The sequence below is a fragment of the Panicum hallii genome, chromosome 5 (genome assembly GCF_002211085.1).
Source record: "Panicum hallii strain FIL2 chromosome 5, PHallii_v3.1, whole genome shotgun sequence".
In the NCBI taxonomy this organism is placed as follows: domain Eukaryota; kingdom Viridiplantae; phylum Streptophyta; class Magnoliopsida; order Poales; family Poaceae; genus Panicum; species Panicum hallii.
Genome location: NC_038046.1, coordinates 58,101,500 through 58,126,294, shown reverse-complemented (window position 1 = coordinate 58,126,294; position 24,795 = coordinate 58,101,500). Strand labels below are relative to the sequence as shown.

Genomic DNA, 24,795 nt, shown 5'->3' with positions numbered 1-24,795 from the left:
CTTCAAAAACGTGCAAGTCCTTGTCACTGTCCAGAGAACAGAGGGCACGGTAGCACTAGCTAGTCTCTGAATACGAAACAGTGATGAAGTGACGTGGAACTTCTTAAGCTTTTTAATACATTTTCATGACACTTACGAAATTCCTCAAATCCAAGAAATTTTATGGAATTAATATTTTCGTCGATTTGGAGGACCAGAACAACGATTTTTAAAAGTTGCCGACCCTTAGGCCCCCAGCTTTGACACTGCATTGGTGGGGTCGTTTCAATAATCAACTCAAAGCACTCCTAGAAACAACTAAATGAAACACCCCATGGGGATTGGCCTAACTCAAAGCTTAGCAAGTTAGCATCAACAGTTTAGTTTGGTTTGGTTTGGTTTGGTTCTTACAGTACTCTACAGCAATGTAAATTCTGAAATACAGCAAGTGAACCACTAGATACATTCCACTAAAACGCAATATCTACGTCTGTACTCTGATTTGTTAAAAAAAATATATTAGTAACTACTAGTCTGTGCCCGCAGAGTGGTCCCCGGAGAAGGCGCTTCCACCGCCGGAGAAGGAGAATGCCGAGGATCCAGACTGCGAGGCAGCAGCGGCACCACCCACGCCCAACCCGCGGCTCCTCTGGATCTGCCGAAGCCTGAATATGTCCCTCGGCGCTGCAGCTTGGCTCTGTACCGTCGCCGCATCCTCTTCCTCCTGCACCCCGTGCCCTGCATTCCATTCCATCAAGCTTAGATCACAAAAGATTCCATTTCATCACACAGACAGATAGAGAGGGATTGCTTACTTCCGGCATCCTTCCTCCTCTCTCTTGGAGGTCTATGAACAGATCCATTCTGGTTTAGTCCAGATTTGCCGACGCCCGAGAGCTCACTCGCGCCACCTGCTTTCCCAGCATTCTGTGCGACTGGCAATGTGCTCTGAAGCAGCACGCTGAGCACCACATCAATATCCGGCGATGGTCCTGCCAAGATGTTCATATATTCAGCGTTTACGGTTTATTCAAAACAGATCATCCAGCTATACGTGTCATGCAAATAGGAAGCCCTCAGCACTCAACAGCCCACACCGAAGGCAATAGTCTAACTGAGACAGTGAGGTGTGACGACCTTCAATAGCAGGCAAATTCTTGATGAAAGACATAGTCGACGGAGATAGCATTTTGAGCATGTCTTCAACCTCCTTCGTGTACCCACTGGTAGCCGCCGAAAACTCTGGGCCTGACAAATCAACAATGATGTCCTCAACAATGATTTTCCACTCTTGCCAACCAAGGGGTTGGAGTAGTCTAAAAAGCAATGTCACATGGACAATCCAACCACAAACAGGTAGGACATCTAAAACACAGAAAGGAATTGAGTCCTGCTTATCTTTGTCACAAGGAAAATGAGCTCACACACAAAATTTTTGGAATAATGTAAATTCTTCCATGCAAATACCTTTCATCTGTCTTGGATCATAAATAACCATTTGGGAAGTCTCAGGACGAACAACTTTTCCAGATCGTGGTAGCGACCTCGCACTTGCACTAATTCCCACAGTACCTTTATCTGCACAAGAAACAGCGTACACATTCAGTAACTTTGCCATATGATGCTAAGACGTCATCTAAAAGAAAGCGACTCACCTAGCATACTACCGGTATTTAGCGTAGCTGATCTGTCAACCTTAACAGTGTTTTTTGCAAGCCACTGCAATAGTAAAATTAAGAAAGCATAAGTGAGCTTCTCCATGGAAACCAATCAGTAACTCTGTGAAAAAACTGCATCAGAAATATCAACCAGCAAAATATTTCATTTCTGGCCCAAATTAACAGAGAATTCAAGGGTTGCATCCAAGTTGTATCATATTATTGGTACATCAAATATACTCAAATATTTTTAATTTATGGGAACTCACACACTCTAGCACCTAGAATCACTAGTCTGTACCTTCCGATTGTTCCAAGAAACTTGCAGAATCACTGCTGAGGCCACACATACAGATATATATACTTTAGGCAAACTCGTTAATTCAACTTATATCAAGAACTTAGTCCAAACAGTTGCGCATGTCGATTGTGCTCAAATTTTTTAATAATGAACATTAAACTAAGATCAGTGAATGTTAATTTTCTTTTACTTAAATAATAGTTTAGCTTGGGAGTCGATTCCAAATATGACCGAGTTCAGACTCACAAGCAGATAATTTAATCTGGTCATTTAGCACATTAACATCACAGCCGATACAAGAATGCAAACACAATCGCTTATGTATAAATCGCACAAGCTTAAGTATAAGTTGGATAGCGCAAACCTCTTGTCTCACTAGATAATCCAATTCTTTTGATGAACATGGCCAAAGATCCATAAAACTGTATCGAGAAACTACGTCATGAAGTGTGTTTTCTGATGCAGATAGGACATCTTCTGATGTCCTAGATAGAGCCTCCTTCCTTCTTTGTTCAACCTGAGAATACACAATTTTTTAGGTATAACACGGGCAAAAAATGTAGTTCTCCAGAGAAAATATGAAAATACTTATAAAACTGGGGAATATGAAAAAGCTAAAAGAGAAGATCATGACTCAGAAGGGAACACTGAAAGATGGAGAGAAGGAAGTGGAAATGATATTGAGAAAGCAGTATGGCACACATGCTACTTAGCAACAAACATGCAATTGACCGTATAATGGGTTGGACAATTAAAGGAAAGAGCATAAAGCTAACTGAACCATACACCGCGATTTAATGTTATCTATCCTGCCTGCCAACACTGTTTCATAAACTATGAATGGGCAGTACGGTTTTAAACTTCTAATGTAATCCATTGGGAAGCTTACAAAAAATATGCTGTAAGATACACCAGGGGTGGCACATTCAAACCACAAATACAGAGAACCAGTCAATTTTAACCACAAGTATGCACTGAAAAAAAAAAGGCCATATTTCATTGCGCAGTGGCCAGTGACAACCTCAACATGAACTTTGCCCAGATTTACAGAACCAATAAACAGAGCTCATACCTTAAGCATGCTTGACAAGTCCCCATAAGTCTGCTCAAACTGAACAAACCGCTTCCATACCTGCAAGAGAATAGCAACATCTATTAGTTCAGATAACAAACAGGTTGATGGATGTATTTGCGCTAATTACAGACTGGCGTAAACTACATTGTATATACCTATCTATATGCATTTTGCTCCTCTATAACAAATATCCAACAAGATGACTACATGTTCCCAAAGCAACTAAGAATTCCACTAAAAGGTGGAAATAGTCAAATTATGAGCTAATTCTTATTGGTACAGTCAAAGTTTCAATGCTGATTAAGATCTTGCTTAAGAAAATGCAAAGTGATGCTGAAAGGACATCTCAAAAAAACAAAAGACTTACCTCTATGGATTTCTCAGGAGGAAGTAAGCTTAGTGCTCTCTCAAACAAAGCACGCACATTTCTATCATCATTTAAACGACACAGGAAGTCCGCATATCTGAACAATAGCATCAGTTTCAGTAATCTTACTATCGTATGACAGAGAGTGCAAACCCTTCTCAATACCCAATATACGAATATAACATTTGACATACATTAATCAGTGGACCAAGAGCTTTTCGGTATATGAATGAGAGCATGACAGACCATAAAACACCGGATCATTCTAGGAAGAATTGCCAATTGAGTCAAAGAAAAGGCTAAAAACACTTACTCAAGGATGTATCCTGGCTCTTGCATAAATCTCTTTAAACCTGCTTCAAACACACTTTGTGCCACCTATAAGAGAATACTTACCATATGTTATAATGAATTAACTATAGCAAACTGAAGGAAGAAATGAAATCAAGAATCAGTATGTATATAGTATAAATGTTCTGTCTTCAGAACTAACTAGAATTGAGTTCAGTGTAGAATGCTAACTAAAGTACTATTAATAGTTCACAATATCAACTTCTTTATCATATCTAAATGCAACTTTTATGGATCAATTTTCTGTTCAAGACCTGCACAACTTTATGAAAAACATATCCTCTGGCCTATTTGCTTCAAGAAAATGTATATAGAAACAAGATGGCTAGTGAAAAAACCTCAGTGCACCATCATTGGCCTATTAAAAGCAAACTTCACCACTCTAAAGTGGTTTCAATTCCTAGACTTTATTTGCCAATCTTGTGCAGCTTAAAATAGATGGCATACAACAGGACGACCCAAAGAACTATCATGGGATGCATTCAAATCCTCTCTGCATGACCCAAATTACTCACTAGGATGGACAGATTTTATGTAACTGCCCAGAAAGTACATGAGGGTTTTGTTGCTGCATGGCAGATTACAAGATACAAGGTTCGAAAAGGATGAATGCTAAGTGAAAGATGCTACCAGGAGAATCTATAAACGGTATTGAAGATCTGATTTTGTGATGATTTTTGAAACGTGAGCTACATATTAGACCCTATAAAACTTACACATCTATTTTGAGTTGTCTTCACCACTACTGTACAAACCGATATTGAACCTATGGAAAACAAAAGAAAACAAATATATAGGATGCCATCACTTTCACAACCTTTGCATCCTTGTCGAGGCAGAATGCCATTGTAGCATAAGCAACATACACATGATAAGTGCAGCTTGGTGACTTTCGAGCATCCAAAAAGTACTTACGAGCTGCTTCAATGCCTTCAGTTCTCCTTAGAAACCGAATAAACTACAATAGGAAACCACAGCACAAAATTTATCACAAAGCGCTCAACAATAGAACAAGTACATCAAAAGATAATGCCAGCTCGCCTGAATGTGTGCAAGTGAGGTCACGCTAGCATTTTCACCTAGAAGAGACTCGTATATTGTCTTCGCAGTCTGCACGGGAAAGCGTATATGAGAAATAAAAATTGTCCTAAGAGAGATTGTGGCTTATTAGTGGTGAAGGGCAGGTAATGGACCTGTATTACTCCTCTGGACTCTTCCATTTCAGCAAAAGCATACTTAAGTACTTCAGAATCTAAAACAGAGAATTTCAGGGGTCAAAATAGGCCAGAAATGCTGCTCCTGATGTAACAATATAACTAAAAATGAATAAAAGAAATGTCCCAGGTCTGCATGCAACATGATTAGAGTAAAGAACTACATGTCATTTTCTGATATCTGTAATACTCAACATGATTTAAGCAGGACAGTTCTTAAGTTATTTAAGTATATAATACATATACCACAATAAAGAATTCATGAGGCCACCAGTAGTACAATTTTAGTGTAAGCAAGAAATCTACTTCAACATGTTGGTACCAAGCGATGAATAAGTAACAATTAGCAATCCAATAAGCACATTCTTGCTCAACTCTTAACAACTCCATATACTAGTGTTTATCGATGAAATGTACTAATAAACATCTCGTTTAACAATATATTTGCTACAAAAATAACGCAACAATATCTTATGTTCCAAACATGTTGGGGTAGCTAGAGACAAAAACAAAAGAAAATATGCAAAAAAGGTAAAACAGAATCAGCAATAGTAATATTAACATAAGGTTAAATATCCTAGGTCACAGTCCAGTGCATGTGGATTGACAATTTCCTCACACTCCTATCCAAATATAAATATATATCTTTGGATATATTGACTTGGAGCAGAAATCATCACTGCACTCATGCATAAAGCCATAAACTCATGTGCCAGTGTTCTTCGTTGAATGCAGAAAGGCTAGACAAAGGTAAACCGTTCAGACTGTAGGATTATCATGAGGATTTGTAGGGAACCCAAAATCCTGTGAAATTAAAACTGTAAAAGTCTTTGCCTCAAAAATGGGGGTACACAGGTCAAATAGCCATCTCTACTACACCAACTTTTTGCTAGCTTTTTAATTTCAACTATATGGTCGAATGTAAAATAATGTGGCTCTATCATCTTCGTTAACTTGAACTATGACCAAGTTCTTAGTCTTACATACAGACCTCTCAACAATGTTTGACCTGCAGGACCCAGTCACTGGCTCACTGCTCCTTTGGGTTGACAGATTGAACTGATAGCTTGCTCTTGGAACACAAACTGAACTGCCCAGGACATGGCTAACATGTGGATACACAGACTAGTAGAGGCATTCTCCTAGGAAGTATGCAGCACCTTGAATAATCTCCTCAAAGATGTCATCTCCCAGTGGTAAATGATACTGTATATCCCCCTGGAGACGTATCTCAGGGAATATTCCAATTCATCTAATAAATTTATTTAAGTAAACCAGTCATTTAATTCTACCAGGTAAAGGCTGTAAGACATCTCTCTTGACAGCAGATAAACCTATTTGAAACTCTGTTGTTTTTCCCCAACAATTCTTCCACATCTCAGAGCATGTTTCTGAGTTATTTCAATAGACCAGACAGAGTACAAGATGCATACTTCCACAATAACTCATTGCCTAGTGGAGCGAATATCCATAAATGAATTGACCAAACGAATTCTAAAATATGTTACCAGGGATCGCTTTTAGAGCACGCTGAAATATTTTAGCTGCTGAATCCATAGAACCGTTCTTCGCATGCCACATAGCATAATCATACCATATATCAGGATGATGATATAGATACATCAGGCACTGGCAAAAAAATGTAATAGTTAAATCAATCAATCAATCCATTGATCAAATCTTTCAGTGACTTTCAATTGTCTTGGATAAACTACAGGAATAGAAGAAAGAACTGCATAGCAACTCTGGAAAAAAAAACTCAAATATGCAGGAGAGCTGCGTATCACTCCATTAAAGAAGAGAAACAATTCTGAAAACTTTGATTTGCTTCCATAAAGTAATAGCACAAAGAAGATGGTTTTTTCTTTTCTTTCTCTTTGACCATGAACTGCGGGGATCCTCACAGTGTATAAATAGAACAGAGGCATACTGAGCATTTGTACAAGAAAGGAAAGAAAGAGACAGGTTAGGATGAAAATAAAAACTCCAGCCTATAAACTATTTATCCATAGTGTATGGACAGATATGTTTACAAATGTCCTAAACAAGAGACTTACACATGTTAAAATATGATCATAATGTATAAGGCAGCATGACTAGATTTAAAAAAATGATACTGGCATCATCATCTCATTCATAAGTATCTAGCATCTAAGTACACAGATAGAAATAAGCTTACTTGCTCATAAGTAAACGTAACACGCTTATTAGCTGTTGTAACATCTATCCTTTGAGGATTACCCCTAAAGTGAAACAGAATTTTTTGCAGTTAGCAAAGATGCAGGGACTTATCGTATATGTAAGTGACAGAAAGTGAGAAACTGGACAAGTTAGAATAAATGTTTAATGCATAACTTGCCCCCACAGAATGACCATAAAGAAAAGAAAAGGTATAGAACATAAAGACAAGTTACCAATTATTACAGTTAACCACAGAAGACAAAAATGCTACACTAAGTTCAGAAGGAACAATCAACTGCACATGTTCGCCGTACTCTCTAAATTCCAGAGAAAATAAAATATATAATCGTTTGGTTAAGGTGGAAGTAAGAGGGGAAGAATATGAAGAACAGAATTAGCTATTAAGCACCCCTCTATAAAATTAAATTAAGTGGAGAAAAAAAAAAGCATCGTTGATTTTTCACTCATGGCAACATAGCATTTGTGACACAGATGTTTACTCACTTTTCAAATGCCAAGAGTCTTTTCCATGCCATAGACTGTTGCTCTTCCTGTGAAATAAGTTAAGAAGTTACCTGTCAGTCATACTGGTCATTTGGACCTAACAGACTGAGAAGAAAGTGAACATAATTTTCCAGTATTGAAAAAATTGTCAGGAAAAGCTTCAATAATTCAAAGCAAGATCAGTAAATCAAACAAGAAAATTACGCTTTATAGGGAAGGGTATTTGTATCTGTATTAAATTTAATCTGACAGTAACAGCCTAAACTTGAAGCGGAACACAACAGCCCAAACTCAATCTGAAGTTCACATTAAGCAGATGCATTCTAATTTCTGAAATACATAATAAACTTCTGTGGAATACTGGAAGGCTGATGAATGGACTTCAGCAATCTAGCTATACAGGTTGCAATTTCTTAGCACGTTCAATTTCTTATTTTTTGTAGTACTGCAGAAGCAATTGAGATGCAACAAGGGGGGAGAGAAACTTCCATGCCATACAATTTAAGCTACCTTTCTAGGGGCAGAACAAACTTCAAACTAAGACAACAGCAACAGCACCACAACACAACTAAGCCTTTTAGTCTGAAGTAGGTTGGGGTAGGCTAGAGATGATATGCAATAAGAACCACCAACAATGAGGATATAAAGTAAAAGGTATTAGCACTAAAACACATTTCCAACTAAAACATGGTAAACAATCATCCATACAACAACGACAGTTTGCACCATATGTTCCATACCTAATCACCTAATATGAATCAACATTAGGACCTGAGAAATGGCTTACCTTGTAAGAGCCTGTAGGGGGGATGGCCAGCACATTCCAATCAATATCATCTATGTATTTTTTTCGCTCTCTATATACAGCTTTAGCACTGTTAAATTTTGGTTGATATTCAGATAACAAACCTTTTGCCTGGAAAATGCATAAGTAATCATCAGCTCAAGTACAGCTGTAAAATTATGAAATAAAGGTAAGTCAAGTTTACATTGCCAAAAGGTTAATAAAATTAAAACAGCAAGAAATCATATAAGAACCAAGTTTTTTACAACATAACTTCTAGACTTATTTGCATGCTGCATTGCAGAAATATTAAACTCCAGACAGAAATTCCAATTACCAAGGTGCGGCTGACAGAATTCTCGAAGTTCTCATAATCCTTCCATAGCTGTTCTACATGATTAGTTGGAACTAAAATTGCTTTCTGGTACACTTTACGTACAGTAGTCATGCGATGCGACTCTTCCTGGGGCGTCACAGCCTAAAGAGTTTGCAAGCCAGCAATGACCCAGAACACAAACACAAATATAAGGCCATAATGTTAACTTGTTAAGATGGGGAATCGAACAGGAAATAAGAAGTAGCATAACTGACAGGCATTGACTTCAAGAATGTAATATACTCCATCCAAACAGGGCCAGAAGCGGCATCATTCCCTGGATATTTAAGGCTAATTTGTTCATTCTAATCAAAAGTGGCTTCATCACCAAAAAAATGCTTGGAATGAGAATCTTCTGCTTACCAACATAGTTCAGCATGAAGTCAAAGGCCTTTTTTGTCTCATCAAGACCCTCGGAGCCCCTTTTATCATTAATTCTCCTGATGAAGTTGATGTAACAGCGCCTGCAAGTTAGATCCGACCAGAGAGAATCAATGATCCAATGTGCTTGCATCAGAGCGGATATTCATGCATGTCAATTCAGATAGATAGAGCTTGTGTGTGCAAGGTAGGTGAGTTGAGCACAGACCAAAGGCTAATGTGGAGGCAGTTGAGCAGGCATCTGCTGAAAATCTGCTTGGTGGCTTCGTCATTGTTGGTGGCCATGTAGGCTTCGACATACTGCTTCCAGTATTTGGCCTGCACATTCATATTATGTGTCAGCACTTTGGCAGAACGAATGAGGAAGCGAAAGGGATCAACGAGAGTATACTGACAGCTGTGGGGAAGGTGGCGAGAAGCTTCTCGTAGATGGGGGCGGCCTCGTTGATGGGGAGCAGCTGAAATCGATAGGATTGGATTGTGTTAGGTGAAATTCAGTTGAGGGGGGAGTAAAGCAGAGTTGAGAGTAGAGAACTGACGAGGGCCTCCTTGGCGAGGATCTCGGCGGCCTGGACGTTGTAGATGTCGCCGCCATCGCCATGGCCGCCGCCTCCGCCTCCTCCTCCTCCTCCTGATTTCTGCACCCACCCACAGGTGATTCAGTAAAGCGATTGATTCACCGAGGCCCCCAACAAAGGCCAGGCCCTAACTGTGAGGAGGAGGGAGGGATGGAAGGAGGGAGGCGGGAGGAATAAGCCAAGGCACTTACCTCTTCAGGCATCTAGCTATCGGGTGGCCGTCGAGCCGAGCGACCGCGGTTCAGTTACGCCGCGGCGCCGGTGGGGATTGAACTTGACTGCTTGAGGGAGAGGAGGGGAGGGAATAGGGCTTCTAAAGCTGAAACGCCGGTCCGGCGGCCCTGCTCGGTCGTCTCCCCCTCCGTCCCTCCCCTAGGCCCTAGCACAGCAGTAGACAAGACTAGTAGGCGCGGTCGGAGGAGCCTCGGTGGAGACTCAGGAGAGCGAGGGAGGAGGCTGGAGCTCGAAGACGACGGACAGACGGACGGAGGAGGAAGGAGAGACCATATGGGCCGGTCCGATTACAGCACTTGTGGGCCGGTCGAATTCATTGTTGCACATGGGGATTGGGCCTGCAGTACTGCCCTCCCTACTACTCTGTTATTTGCGTTAGCGAGCCCACATGTTCCCGGCAGGCCGCAGAGCCATGCGCATGGGGATCGGGCCTGCAGTGCTGGCCCACAGAAGTTATTTCGAAATTTTGGAATAGGAAAAAGTCCTTTTTATGTTACTGAACTTTGGGCCGAATTTGTGCTTCCTCCATAAACAATAAAACCATCCGATTGTACTTTTCGGACTCAAAAAACATAGCAAATCATAAAATTTCTAAGTGATTTTTCTTCTTTTCTTTTATGTTTATTTTGGCTAGATGTTTGAAAAATCAAAGTAAATCACAACAAAATTATAGAATGGAAAATCCAACTTTGTTGGACTCTACGTGATTAGATCTATGCAGTGAATATATGATATGATATAATTTAGTAAAAATTTATTATACTTTTAGATATATATATTTTTCTATAATTAATTCATAGCTATAGTTTCCGTGGTCCAATTATGGTAAAACTTTTATGGTGGACTGATCATTATATTCTTGAGCGGGGGCGCTTGTTGCTTTCTTACTTCTGTGCTAAGCGGCTTCCATGGTAAGCGGGAATAAGCAAAGCATTTGAGCGTGATTTTTTTTTTACCCTATAAGCGGAACCAAAGAAGGGCACGCTGTCCAGACCGTAGGAAATATGGTCCAGACCGTAGCGCGAGTTTAATCTGCATGGAACTAGGATCAGGAGCTGAAATTCCTCACGTCGCCATGACGCCATTGTAGGAAGTGTTACCGTACTGTGCGCATGCAAGGAAGTCCGAAAGAGACCAAAAACAATCAGAAGTGAGATGCCTAATCATGTCCTGTTTTCCAGGCCTGAAATAAACTGAAACCAGCACATAATGCATGTATATTTGTACTAATTAAATCTGGGCAAATATGATGTCGTACAGCTTGCGAGCATTTACAAACAAATTAAAGGTTGACTTGCAAAAGCATAGAAGGCAGTACAAGGTTTTTCATACAGATCACAGATGGAGAGCACACACATGTAAAGGCAGCTATAGATCAGAGCAAGGAAGCAAGGAGATCGACGATCAAGTCTAATAGCTAGCTGGCTGCAGCAGTTGATCATTATATGGCCATGGCTGAGTACATGAGATTCTCCTGCAGCTGGTGGCCCTGCTGCTCTTCTTGCTCCCGGAAGCAGACGAAGGTCTGCTGCACCTCGTAGGCGAGATCCTCGACGCTGAGCTGGCACTCGAGCCCGATCTGCACAACACATGCAATGATATCGATAATCAGCTAGCTCGCTTCATCAGTACGTGTTTCCACAATGTATAATCTAGTAGTAGGGCAAGGGAGGATTTGAGCAGGCCGATTAATTATTATAGCAAAAATGAACAGTATTGCATGAGGGGCGGCGGCGTGCCTTGAGGACGAAGGAGTGGAGGACGGTGTCCTCCATGGTGCTGATGTTGAGGTGGAGCACCTCCAGGTGGAGCGCCTCGAGCAGGGCGACCATCCTGGCGGCCTGGCCGGGGGCGCGGCGGGAGAGCGTGCGCAGCAGGACGTTGGCGCCGGAGATCCTGGCCTCCACGTCGGCCACGGGGGAGTTGCAGCAGGCGGCGAGCTCCTTCACCGCCAGGGCCTGCTGGTGCTTGTTGCCGACCACCAGTACGGGCGGGGACGGGGTGCTGCTCCCGGCGCTGCTGGTGGCGGCGCCGCGGCCGCCGGAGGAGGAGGAGAGGGCGAGGTGGGAGCGCGGGCTGGGCGTGGGGCTGGGGCTGAAGCCGCCGCTGGCGCTGCTGCGGCGCTTCTTGCGGGCCTCGAGGGACTCGAGCACCTGCTGCAGCTCCCGGATGAAGTCGATGGCGCCGCCGATGACGGAGGCCTGGTCGCCACGCTTGATGTAGAGCGCCGGCGTCAGCGAGCGGAGCACCTTGAGGTGGTCGTTCATCTGCCGCCGCCGGTTGCGCTCCACCGCGATGTGCGACATGCTGCTGATCGAGATCGATAGGTCAACTGCTCGAGATGATCGATGTGATGTAGATAGCTGCAAACACAAGAACGACACTACCCAGCTATATATATGTGTACTCCAGTACGTAGCATCCATGGTCGGTACGGTCCCAGCTGCTGCTGGAAGAAGCGAAGGTTCGACGCTGCATCTCTGATCGATCTCTGCACGTACGATGCGCGGGGTGGGGACCACGCATGCATGGAACGTACATGCTGCAGCGGTGTCGTATGTGTGATCGCCTTACTACTACTAAATATTAATTCCTTCATCTCGATCTCTTTGTGCCATGGCCGGCTTCCTTGTCTTCTCCACAGCGTCGATGCAATGCACGCATGTGCCCGTCGTGACCGTGCGCGTGCCGGAGTTAGTACGTTGCCAGCCAAGCCAGCTAGCTGGTGTTGGATCGGTGCATTGCATGGACGGAGGATGCACGCGCGGATGGAGCGCGGCACACGGATAAATAATGGAGTACGTGTGCAACCTGGGTGCAACACTGTACTGTGTACCACGCCGGCCGGCCATGCTTGCACTGCCTGCATGCATGACCACCCGACCGATGGGAAACAACTTAGCGTATGTTTGGATGTCATCCCGACTAAACTTTTATACCCATCACATCGAATATTTGATGCTAATTAGAAATACTAAATATAGACTAATTACGAAACTAATTGCACAGATGGAGGGTAATTCACAAGACGAATCCATTGAGCCTAATTAGTCCATGATTTGACACTGTTGTAGTACAGTAAATAAATATATGCTAATGATGGATTAATTAGGTTTAATAGATTCATCTCGTGAATTAGCCTTCATTTGTGCAATTGGTTTTATAATTAATCTATATTTAATACTCCTAATTGGTGTTCAAACATCCGACGTGACGGGACTAAATTAGTTATCCGAATCCAGAATCCAAACAGAGTTAACGCGAGCGTTAGTAGTACAGAACTAAATGTCCAAACATCATAAAAGAAATCAAAAGGTTAAAGTATACTACTTGCCAAGAGTTTTATATGAATCTAAACGAGGAGCTAAAATTGAGTATTAAACTTTAAGTATATGTTAGCATTCATGCACATGGTAAAGTTTTTAAGTTCTGGCTAAAAGTTTAGCTAACTCTATTAGCACTTCTGTTTGGATAAGCTAGTACTGGAGTTTAACACTTTCATCCATTAGCACTTGGATTCGAATAGAATCTTTGCATGTGCATGAGTGTTAATATATGCTAAAATTTAGCATTCAACTTTAGCTCATCTAAACACACTCTTAGTATAAAAATGAAAATGAATAGAAGTTGCAGGGAGCGGGAGAGAGAAAAAAACAGCAGGAAACCATGCAACAACTGGGCTAGCAATGAAACAGCAGCCCACCCGGCGTGCGCCGCATTTACTCGCGACCGGCCGCGTTACGTGCCTCAATCCATTCACTGAGTGCACGTAGCCTGCGCCTGCATCTGCATTGAACGCACACGCACACAACCACACAACGTCCAAAAAAAAAAACAAGATCAACTTTATCTCGTGCCATCGGGTTTACTAGCTAGTGCTCGATGTCTCGTCCTCCCTGAACTGGACGCGCAAGCTCACGTCGCTGAAAATTTCCTGTCGTTTCCTCGCTTCAACTGCTGGACGCCATGGAGTTCGCCGTGGCCATCGTGGAGAGGAGGCTACTGCTCGATCGGCAGCGAGAGGCGGCGTGGAAGGTGCCTGGCGGAAGGGGAAATTTTTCATCTAAGAAAACCAAATTTTGTCACGAACATGTTACATGGCAAAAAAAACGCCCTTGAATTTATATCAAAAGGAAGGGGGAAAACTGACGATTAAAACTTTAGCGTAGCAGTCCAAGACATTGTTTGTTGCCAAAAAAAACCTGGATCAAAAACAAACTCTTTTTTTTTCAAAAAACCACAAAAGCAAGCTTTCGGGATCAGCTTCAAATGTATAAACTTCAGAAAGGATATTTTGAACACTTTCAGGTATCGTTCGTCGAAAGAAAGAGGAGTTTCAGATATCAAACTCGGTAGAGAGAGCACTCCTACTACTGCAAGCGAAATAGTGATGGAGTGATGGCTGATGGAGTGAGCAGCAGTTGAGTTGAGTACAGCGCAAACCCCACGCGGCCGCGGCTCACGGCCTCACGGGCATAGTTTACGCCAGAAAACAACGGCGATGGCGACGACTCGTTGACACCTGGGCGCAGTGACGCCCGCCGCGCGCCCCTGACTCAGCTCGGCTGCTCGGCGCCGAAGCAAAAGCCGCAGCGGCCTTGTCCTACTCCTACGGCGGCAAGAAGCCAAGAACCAAACCAGTCGTAATCGTAATCGAGTAGCCTGATCTCTCGGGAAGGAAAGCCAAAGCGGCGGTCCATCAGACCCACCTCCCAGTCTTTCGCCATCTTCCCGGCGAGCAAGGCAAGAATCCCGCAGCGCGAGGGCTCGCAGTTCCGGATGGCCGCCGCCGCGTCTTCGTTGGTGAGGCGTGCCGCCGCCGCCGCTTCCCGCGGCCTGCTCCACGCCCGCGCCTTCGCCTCGGGCGGCGGCGGCGAGACGGCCAAGCGGGTGCTGGTGCCGGTTGCCGCCGGCACCGAGCCGATCGAGGCGGCGGCCACCGCTGACGTCCTCAACCGTGCCGGCGCGCGGGTCACGGTCGCCACCGCCGACCCGGCGGGGGACGATGGCCTCGTCGTGGAGGCCGCCTACGGGGTCAAGCTCGTCGCCGACGGCCGCGTCGCCGACCTGGAGGGCGAGGCCTTTGACCTCATCGCCCTGCCGGTGCGTTCACCCCCTCAGTCCCCCACTCCAAATTAACCGCCTTTCTTGAACGAAACTGCTGGGCTGTTTTATTCAAGGAGGAGGTTGATGCATGGCCTGCTCTTCTGGTGTTGATTGTTAGTTTGGTGCAGGGAGGAATGCCGGGATCAGTTAACCTTAGAGATTGCAAAGCACTCGAGAAGATGGTCAAGAACCATGCCGATAATGGGGGCCTCTATGGTGCCATCTGCGCTGCGCCCGCGGTGACTCTGGCTTATTGGGGAATGCTGAAAGGCTTAAAGGTGCAACATTGATCAACATTCTGTGCTGTTGTTTTGCTAACAAATACTGTATGTACAATGCTGAGAAATCGATCGCTTAATTTGCTATTGCAGGCAACCTGTTATCCATCATTCATGGAGAAGTTCACTGCAGAGGTGATCCCTGTGAACTCAAGGGTGGTGGTGGATCGGAATGCCGTGACCAGCCAGGGTCCAGGAACAGCAATTGAGTTTGCTCTCGCTTTGGTGGAGCGGCTATATGGCAAAGAGAAGATGGAGGAGGTTGCTGGGCCTTTGGTAAGCTATAAGCCATAACACTCCTCTGTTTCTATTTGCTGTGTTAAGAACATGATGGTTGCAAATAGCTGATTGTATGCCTTAATGATTATTGTTCACAAGGAAGCTGAATTTTGTTTATTTACACCTATGATAAATTGGTATCAAGCAGTTGTGTTAGTGCTGTCATCTGTGGCTTAGTGACACCTTTTTTCCCACTCCCCTGAAGCAAGTTACCTGATGGTTTTCCTGCACATTCAATTGCGATTTATTCAGTTGTTTTCCATTTTTTTCTTGGCATATTTCAATAATCTAAATGACTTGTTTTCAGTATGTGCATCCTCAACATGGAGTTGAATATACCATAGAAGAGCTTAATTCAGTTGAATGGAAGTGCAGTGATACACCTCAGGTATGAACTGAAAATGAACTCCATTTTTTAACAAAATAAAAGATAATCTTATTCATTTAGGTTGCTTTCTGGTATTCTTCCTTATGTTGGAATTTCTGCAATTTATTCCACTGCTTCTGATAGTGATAGGAGTAACTTATTGCTGCCTCCCTCGAAACATGGTGTGCATGTTCTCCGCAACCTTGTTTCCGTTCACTTCTGACTGTTCATATTTCTCATTAACAATGTAGCAAATCTACTGCCCTGAAAATGTTGTTCATTATCAGTTATGGGTGATCATTGAGTCTTTGGTAGATTGTTGATATCATGCTTTAAAAAAATGTGCCGGAGCTCTGCCATTCATTAAAAGGATAATAGATTTATATTTCAAACAGCAGCACCTAGGCTGCTGCCAATTTTAAAATTTTGATAGAATACTCATGCTTTCCAATATTTTTTATTAGCCTGAATTAGTTTCACATTTGCTGATTGTTTCCCTTTTATGCCTCCTCCAGGTTCTTGTGCCAGTTGCTAATGGCTCGGAGGAAATGGAAGCTATCAATTTGATAGATGTGTTGCGTAGAGCAGGAGTAAATGTTACTGTTGCATCAGTGGAGGAAAAGTTACAAATTGTGACCCGTCGCCACAAGTTTAATCTAATAGCTGATATGATGTTGGATGAAGCTTCTGAAATGCAATTTGATTTGATAGTCATGCCGGTACATGGCTGTTGAGTTACTTTCTATTACCCAGGTATAGTTCTTAAGGGCCTCGCACTGACACTAGAGATTTATATGTATATAGGGTGGTCTGCAGGGTGCTCAGAAGTTTGCTAGTACAAAGAAACTTGTTGACTTACTCAAAAAACAAGCAGAATCAAATAAACCATATGGTGCAATATGTGCCTCTCCTGCCCATGTCCTTGAACCCCACGGTTTACTGAAGGTACTTTTCTCTGCCTCAGAATTCATGCACTTTTCAAAATTATTCCTATATCCTCGGTTCCATACCATGCACATTGATACATAAAACTGTGCAGAAGACCTATTGTTTCGTTGAAACGGTGATAGTGTACAATGTACAGAAAGTTGTAAGCAGGGATGGAGACTGGGGGCTAGGAGAAGCCCTGGATCCTTATCCTTGATGTTTTCTTCTAATTTGCACTAAATTCCTTATGAAAAATAGTAAAAGATCTCTATTGGCACCTCTGAATAATTAATTGTTGCTATTTGGCATCCTATGTGAAAATTTCCTGGCTTTGTCATTTCCTGGCTTTGTCCCTGGTTGCAAGGTGTACCAACTCTGAATTCTCTCTGCTGTTGTATGTAGGGCAAGAAGGCAACAGCATTTCCACCCATGTCACACCTGCTCACAGATCAGAGTGCATGTGATCAAAGAGTTGTTGTCGACGGTAACCTTATCACTAGTCAAGCCCCAGGAACTGCAACAGAATTTTCGCTAGCCATTGTTGAGAAGCTGCTTGGTGGAGATAAAGCCATCAGCATAGCAAAGGAGTTGATCTTTATGTGATTTTACACTGATCTGGCAGTATGGACTGTACAATCATGTGGATAAACATGTCGGAATCTGTTAGTGATACTTCTATCTATATGCGTAGACCGGTAGGAGCTGCCTGAGCACTCCAATTCAGTAGTACTGTTACATCACACTGTAAACTGCAAGCCAGGAACATACATCATGGGAAAATATTCGAAAGGTTACTGTGCAGTTCTTTTACTTAACAAAGGAAGAGGATATGAAGAACAACTTGTAATTACTTCTGTGATTCTGTCAGATCAAAGAAACTTGATGTGGAGTTGCATGCCATCCCACCTTTCACCTGCTCTGGTCATCATGGATCACTGCGTAGATTGCAGCCTGATCCAGTGTCTGCTATGGGTTTGGACTCTCAAATACTGGGAAGCTGTTTGCTTGATCGATAGCAAGTGCTCTACAGTGCCAGCAATCTGGTCTTCATGTCATAGTAAACTGTATGTATAAGCTATCGCTTTTATAAGCATACTCTTTTCTATTTCAGTTCTTTTGTTTTTGTGAATGCTTGAGATCTCGGATTCAGATAGAAAAGACTAGGGAATGAATATGTTTATAGAATCAAATAAAGCATTCTATGCAGCGCATTTCTGGTTTTGGAATCTGCTGCATCCTCCAGAACTGTTGAGAAAAGCCTAGGTGGGTTATGATTGTCACTTTCGCATCAGGAATACCAATTTGTGGATGGAAATAACATAAGCATAAAGCAATAGAAAAATAGCATCTTTCTCTTTGTCCATGATTCGAGAGCCATAAGTGGACGTGGAGCACTTTTACTTTTGGTAAGTAGAAGAAAATGTGATGTTCTAAACCAATCTATGACTTGATCCCTGCAATAGATGCCTGTCCCATTCATCTTGAAGTGGTTGGAGCTTCTCTATCACACAATATGATAACTCTCTAGTTGATTGTAGCTACATATCACTTCGACATATATAAGTGGTTTAGCATCCCTCTTAGTTCTGATCGGCCTAAGTTCGGTTTGGAAACATGTGTCCCCGGTACCTTTTATGCAACAGCCTAGTTTTTAAGGTGTTTTTAGCGCCATCTGTGGAGAGAGTAGGTTATGGAAAAGGCAGGAATCGTTTAAGTAACTTTTGGAAGCTTCATGGAAACTTCGTTATGGATATGTTTAGCCAGCACTTGTGTATTGTTGCCTTCCCATGCAGTGTTGCCCACAACGACTAACCAGTGAGTAGTTTTATATCTACTGCTCGAATATTGTGATGGTATTAGCTTTATGCTCTTACCTGAAGTTCCCTTTTGTTGAAGTGCATTGGTGCTTAATTTCACTGTGCCTTTTGCATATCCTTTGTTTGTGTGTATCAATATCACGCTATCATGTAGAGATTATTGATGACACTGAGAGCAGAAATGCTACCAACTCGTGCGAGAAAAATGTTGCTGCCGTCAGAGCGTATTTAGTTTTTTCTCAAAATTTTCATTGTAAGACAGTTTTTTTCCCCTCAAAATGTTCATTGCAAGACATAGTGAACAATCGTTTGGTCATCAGAAAAGCAAGATTTCTTACTGAAACAAATCTCGCTACAAAGAGATTAAGTACTACACCCCTTAGTTTAAGAGGAAAAAACTAGACTCCTTGTACTTAATCAAAATGCAAAATTTAATTCAAGACAGAGATGCTCGAATTATTTAATTAAAAAACGCAATGCTCTCTAAGCTCCGGGTGTTCAAGATTGTCCCTAGTTCCTCATTGGCCCCTGAAGTAATTAGCTAAGCCTTGTTGCTATCACCTTTGAGTTGCCTAGCAAATCACTTTTGCTTCCTTCAGATAGAGAGAACAAGTATATACTAAAGATCCCAATCAGGCAGCATCTAAATGTTTTTTTCACTAATGTACCTAATCTAGACTAGAGGGGCACCTCACTAGAGCCTCCAATAATGAACTCTTCAAAGAGGGTGACTGATTTGCTGCCTTTTTTAATTTAATAAATATTGACATCCAGTTCTTAATATTTCCTGGAGTAGATTTCAGGCCAGAGAGGTGGCACATCTGCTTAATTGTCTGATGTGTCCCAGCATCAAATCATTTGGCTGTTTTCGCTCTGTGATTTGTTTTGATAGTTCTTGTCATGTAAGGTTCATGCATATATTAACTTAAAAAGAGTTGTCAACCATGTTGTAATACTTATATAATCAGACTTGTTGAGGGTTACAAGTCAAACAAAAAGAAAAGGTTGATAGCACCTCTGTTTATTTAAATTTAAATTCCAGGACAGGTGTTGGCATCCATGAACTTATTGGCCAATATGAAAAGATTGAAGGTATCCAACCCAAACGTCATGCCATGAATTATTTACAAGCTTATGTTGGCGACTTGAGAAGCAGAGTCGTATATAGACCACTTGATGCCATAGCTTATATAGAGCCAAAGAGGATGGTTGAAATGGCAACATCAAGGTACCCCGAGATATGTTGGCATCACAATAAACAAATAAATAAATACGTGTAGGGCATTCAAATACGCGCAATTGGTTGAGCTGCCAAGGATATTTATTCTCTTTTGTGTGTGTGTGTGTGTGTGTGTGTGTGTTTTCTCTACAAAAAGTTATCCAAATAGCATGTTCTCTCCAAAAAGGCTGGCAGTGACATGAAATTCCCAAAGTATTGTAGATCAACACAAGGACCTGAACCTATGTTTTTTTTTTCTCTAGTTCGATGTAAGAATGGCTTACCTAAGTAAGGTATCCATCATGAATCAGATCATGTCACCGTGTAAAACTTGTGAACGATATGGTGAACTTCTCAGTAAAACTGGACCGTTGGAAGTCAAAGCTTAGATGTTGGGTAGAACGTAGAAGTTTCAGAATTTTGTTCAAATTCGAAGTGAAGCCTAGAAATTCCGGATGCAAACTCCCTCATCTTGTCATTGGTTCCAGACGTTACATCATCCATGCTGCTGCGCTGTACTTGCGTGAGTCCTTGCACCAGTTGCATACTTGCATTAGCTCAACAGCTCTGACATCAGATTGCGAGGACCTACTGATCGAACAACAGCAGTTTGCATACTTCTTGTCTAGAGAAAACTAAATGGTAACCGTCAAGGCATGTGTACATCAAGAAATTCTTGTGGCACTATCAGGACAGAAAAAGGAAATCCAAACGAAGTGCAAGGAGCCAAGCAAGCAAACCAAAAGCAAGCCCAGCAAGCAACAGGTCCTTATCCTCTACGTCAATCGCTGGGAAAACCATCTCAAATCAGACAAGAACACGCACAAGTTACATATATTCTCCCTCGCTCTCAAACCCTTCCACTCACAACGAGCTAGAGCTGGTCATCTTCCTCCTCCAGGCCAGGTTGTAGAGCATTCGGAGAGCTCAAGTTTGCCTTGTCCTCTCCTCGCAGAGTAGAAGAAGCTCCTGAAAGCCGCGAGACCAAAACACCAACCACCACGAACCAAACCGAGAGGAGGAAGCTCAGAGGTCGACCGACCCTGAAGGCCTGAACTCATCACCCGCACCTGCGTGGACGAGAAGATGATCCCGTTCACGAAGATGAAACGCTCCCTCCACTAGATGCTCTGCAGCGGGAGCTCGCCGAAGGCACCGATGGATCTGCAACGCGGGGGCGGGGCGCGGCGGTCCGGCACCGGCGGCGGCAAGGCGGAGTCGGAGCGGAGGAAGCTGCGGCGCGTCAGGCTCCCCTTCTGGTCCTGCCCCCCGAACCGGCCTCCAGGCACCTGAGCGCCCTGCTGCCTCGTGTCTCCCTCTCCCTCTCCATCTCCCTCCTATTTCCAAAGCGATCTCCAATTCTCCATCCAGTTCTCCAACAAGTTCCTCGGTCTACTAGCCGCTCCCGCTCTGGAACGACGGCATGGCTCTGCTTTTCGTGTGATCTCGTCGCGAGCCTGTTCCCACGGTCCCTGCCGTGCCGGGGCGGCGGCCTCGGGAGGAGGGCTCGTGTCCGGGCCGTGTCCTCGGGAACCAGGGCGTTGGTGCTGCCGCCGCTTGCCTTGCCTTGCCCCCCTGTCAGTCTCGCCGCCGTTCCTTGCCGGAGCTTGCGGGGCCTTGGGGAACAGGGGTGCTTGGACTTGGCTCCCTCCGATCCTGTCGCGTGTTCTTGGCTCTTGTGACCGCAAGTTCTTGGGTGCGAGAGCTGTCTTGTCCCTGCTGATCCCTTGGGACAAGCAACTGCTCTTGCAGTGCCTTGTTGGGATTGCGAGGAAACAGGAGCCTTGGGGGCCTTGATCTTTATATCCTGATCCTGATCGCCTTCTCCTGTGGCGTGTCAGCTCAAGAAGCTGTGCTCTCTGACTTCTGAGCTCCTGGCACTGCATTTTTCTTCGCCGGCAAAAGTCGGTCCAGAGCTGCAGCTGCACTGTTATGTTCTTGTGCCCCGTGGCCGTGGATCGTCGTCGTCATCCTGGAAGCTTTTCACGACGGCATGGGCTCTGTACCCTTTAGTGACACGGAGCTCTTCGACGGGTTCTACGGTGGTTTCGGCGGCGGCGGCGGCTGTGGCCATGGATATGATGAGTATGGACTTGGCCAGCTGGGCGCGTCGACGTCGCCTGTCCTTGCGGACGGCGGAACGGAGGAGGCGGACGGCGCTGCTGCCTCCACGGAGCTGCTGGAGGCGCCGAAGCGGAAGGGAGACCGCCGGTCCGAGAAGGCGGCGATGGCGCTCAAGAGCCACAGCGAGGCGGAGCGGCGGCGGCGGGAGAGGATCAACGCGCACCTCGCCACGCTCCGGACCATGGTGCCCTGCACCGACAAGGTGAGTTCTTCCTCCTCCTCCCGGCAACCTTCCTCTAGCTAGTAGAGCGGATTAACTTGTCTCCGCGCACGAACGCTCTGTGCGGTGGCGAGGGTCGTTGCACCGGCGCTCCGGGCTGCCGGTTGCCAGCGGCGTGCCGGCCGGCGAGGGGGTGACACCCAGTCGAGGAAAGGCCTATTGGTATCCAGCCCTGGGCCCAGGGTTAACTGACCACGGAACCAGGCCTAATTCTTCTACCTGGGCTGTTTGCTGTCTTTGCGGGCCACACAAGCAAAGCCCAACCCGAGCCCAAGCTGAGGCGACCGGGCCTGACGCTTTGATTCCCTTTTTGCCCTTTGCATGCTGCGCAGATGGACAAGGCCGCGCTCCTCGCCGAAGTAATAACGCACGTGAAGAAGCTCAAGACCAGCGCGGCGCGCATCAGGAGCCACTGCGCCGTCCCGGCCGACGCGGACGACGTCGCCGTCGAGCTGGTGTCCCCGGACGCGGCGTCACCGCCACCGTCCCACGGCGGCGGCCTCCTCGTGAAGGCGACGCTCAGCTGCGACGACGGCGCCGACGTCTTCGCGGACGTCAGGAGCGCGCTGCGGCCGCTGAGGCTGAGGGTCGTCGGGTCCGAGGTCACCACGCTGGGCGGCCGCGTCCGCTTGACCTTCCTCATCTCGCCGCCGCCGGGCGACGACGCGGGGCTCGCCGAGTCCGTGCGCCAGGCGCTCCAGTCAGTGCTCGACAAGGCCAACTCCGCGCTCGAGTTCGCGCCGAGGGCGTCGCTCCTGAACAAGCGCCGGAGGGTCTCCACGTTCGAGTCGTCAAGCTCCTCTTCTTGACGGCTTGCAGTGCTTAACAGGCGTCACGTAGTTAGTACTACTCCAAACTGAAGTGGTTTCTCAAATTAACTTGGGTTTGCAGTGCTTGTGTAATTTGATTTGATTTACTTTGTAAGAGCATCACAAGAGAGAGACTGCTTAATTGTGTTGGTATGGTAGGACTGATTAATAACGACGCTCATTTTCAAATTCGAATCTTGCAAATTAAACGACTGAGCAGTCTCTAGCCACATGTGTTGTGACACTAGGCGCATCTGATGTAGACACTGCTGCACTAACATGCATCTGCTACTACCTTGCTGCTGCAACAGTAGCCCTACGTGTACCATCAGGTCAGTCGAAAGCGCCCTATATGGACACGGAGTCGGATGCTGAGGGTAGGAGAACGAACAACCACTCAATCAGTGATCTCCACTGTGCCCTCCATGAGTTGAGGACAGCCAGGGATCTCTCTGCCATCTTAAATTCTCCAGAATAGTTTTGTCACCTCGTAAATAAGCGTTGCAGGCCAAGATGCAGGAGCAAAGAGAGAGGTTATTGCTCCCATCATCCCATGTGTTGCAACAGTCAAATCGCACCACAGCACGCACGCATGCGTCAGAGACCATCGAATCTGCTGGGCCGGCCGGCCAGTCGTCGTCCACACCCCGGACCGCTGCTGCTGCTCCTGCTTGACCCGGCCGTTCTAGGAATCTGTCTATCCGTCGATGGATCGCTGCTAACCTCGTGCAGGCACTTTTAAACTTGGGTAGGTATACTGTTCGCATCTGAAGACGATGAGATCCCCCAGCTATCGTCTCAGGCTCCCCACTTTAACCTGCTGCATGCATGCAGTCTCGATGCAATCTGCTCTCAGGTAGCTGATGAACATGCATGAGCCTACTGTTCACATACACCTTATTACAGGATGCATTGGTCCAGTGCTAGCTCGAGCTCCCTCTGATGACTACTGTTAGGGCCATTGCCCGTGAATCACAAGTCCTTGCATGCATGTGAGAAGAAGAAAAGCAATGCAGAAATAAAGCAGGCAAGGTGCATGTATATATAGATGCATCATGCATGCAGCTTAGCGACATAATGCTACTACTATTACTAGCACAGGAAGAAGGCAGATCGAGCAGTCAGTAGCAGTAAACAACTTATTCGCGAATAGAGAAACATATCCTAGTGAGTGAATAGGAAAATGGTGCGGGGGGCAAGGGAATGAGTTGTGGACTCGCTAGGTTCTCTTCAGATCCCCAAGGAGTAGAGTAGAGTAGAGTCGAGTAATCAGTAATGCAATGCGGCGCAGGCCAGGGGTTAATTAGTTGCCGACGATCCCAAAGAATGAACAATAAAAAATCCGAATAATTGGTCGATGACATATATAGCTAGCAGTCTGAACTCTGATGTGCTTCGACCCTGCAGCAGCAGCAGCAGCAGGAGGAGGTTCTCTTTGTATTTAGCTAGGAGGGTTGCTGCACGCACGCATGATGTCGATTAACAAACAGTCTGGCATGCACACTACTCCTGCATCGTCTTGGCGAGCGACCCGGCCACATGTGGCGCTAATACCTTCGTCGAGATCTCGCGTGGCTGGCTGGACATTAGATTCCCCTACACAACACACATACTCACTATTGTTGTAACCGTAAACTAGTGGCAATAATTATACCTGGAGTCTAGG

General features: G+C 44.8%; 4 protein-coding genes across 5 annotated transcripts; 2 read left to right on the top strand and 2 right to left on the bottom strand.

The window, feature by feature from the left end:
• Positions 1-508: 508 nt before the first annotated feature.
• LOC112893040 (cleavage stimulation factor subunit 77) lies at positions 509-10,235 on the bottom strand. The gene is made up of 23 exons (XM_025960186.1): positions 9,941-10,235; positions 9,711-9,809; positions 9,567-9,629; positions 9,380-9,489; positions 9,154-9,254; positions 9,006-9,067; positions 8,752-8,892; positions 8,418-8,546; positions 7,631-7,677; positions 7,125-7,188; positions 6,454-6,574; positions 4,925-4,983; positions 4,773-4,841; positions 4,549-4,689; positions 3,694-3,758; positions 3,381-3,477; positions 3,011-3,070; positions 2,303-2,455; positions 1,635-1,698; positions 1,447-1,557; positions 1,117-1,227; positions 795-971; positions 509-717 (listed from the first exon to the last, which is right to left on the bottom strand). Exons 1-23 carry the CDS (start codon positions 9,950-9,952, stop codon positions 509-511), a joined length of 2,265 nt encoding a protein of 754 aa, XP_025815971.1. The 5' UTR covers positions 9,953-10,235.
• A 1,189-nt stretch (positions 10,236-11,424) lies between these two features.
• On the bottom strand, positions 11,425-12,289 carry LOC112892873 (transcription factor MUTE). The gene is made up of 2 exons (XM_025959975.1): positions 11,723-12,289; positions 11,425-11,562 (listed from the first exon to the last, which is right to left on the bottom strand). The coding sequence occupies exons 1-2, from the start codon at positions 12,287-12,289 to the stop codon at positions 11,425-11,427; spliced, it is 705 nt and encodes a 234-aa protein (XP_025815760.1).
• Positions 12,290-14,596: 2,307 nt separating this feature from the next.
• LOC112895423 (protein DJ-1 homolog A-like) lies at positions 14,597-18,166 on the top strand. Of its 2 annotated transcripts, XR_003229188.1 has the most exons (8): positions 14,763-15,086; positions 15,218-15,367; positions 15,461-15,643; positions 15,954-16,034; positions 16,529-16,732; positions 16,818-16,958; positions 17,343-17,730; positions 17,809-18,166. XR_003229188.1 is itself a non-coding variant. In XM_025963374.1 (7 exons), the coding sequence occupies exons 1-7, from the start codon at positions 14,763-14,765 to the stop codon at positions 17,541-17,543; spliced, it is 1,284 nt and encodes a 427-aa protein (XP_025819159.1). In that variant the 5' UTR covers positions 14,597-14,762; the 3' UTR covers positions 17,544-18,166. The 2 variants fall into 2 exon arrangements, 1 of the variants encoding a protein (XP_025819159.1); XM_025963374.1 differs by having other exon boundaries at positions 14,597-15,086; positions 17,343-18,166.
• Positions 18,167-20,777: 2,611 nt separating this feature from the next.
• Positions 20,778-23,318, top strand: LOC112895007 (transcription factor bHLH30-like). Its single transcript, XM_025962865.1, has 2 exons — positions 20,778-22,302; positions 22,653-23,318. The coding sequence occupies exons 1-2, from the start codon at positions 21,970-21,972 to the stop codon at positions 23,127-23,129; spliced, it is 810 nt and encodes a 269-aa protein (XP_025818650.1). The 5' UTR covers positions 20,778-21,969; the 3' UTR covers positions 23,130-23,318.
• The last annotated feature ends 1,477 nt before the right edge of the window (positions 23,319-24,795 follow it).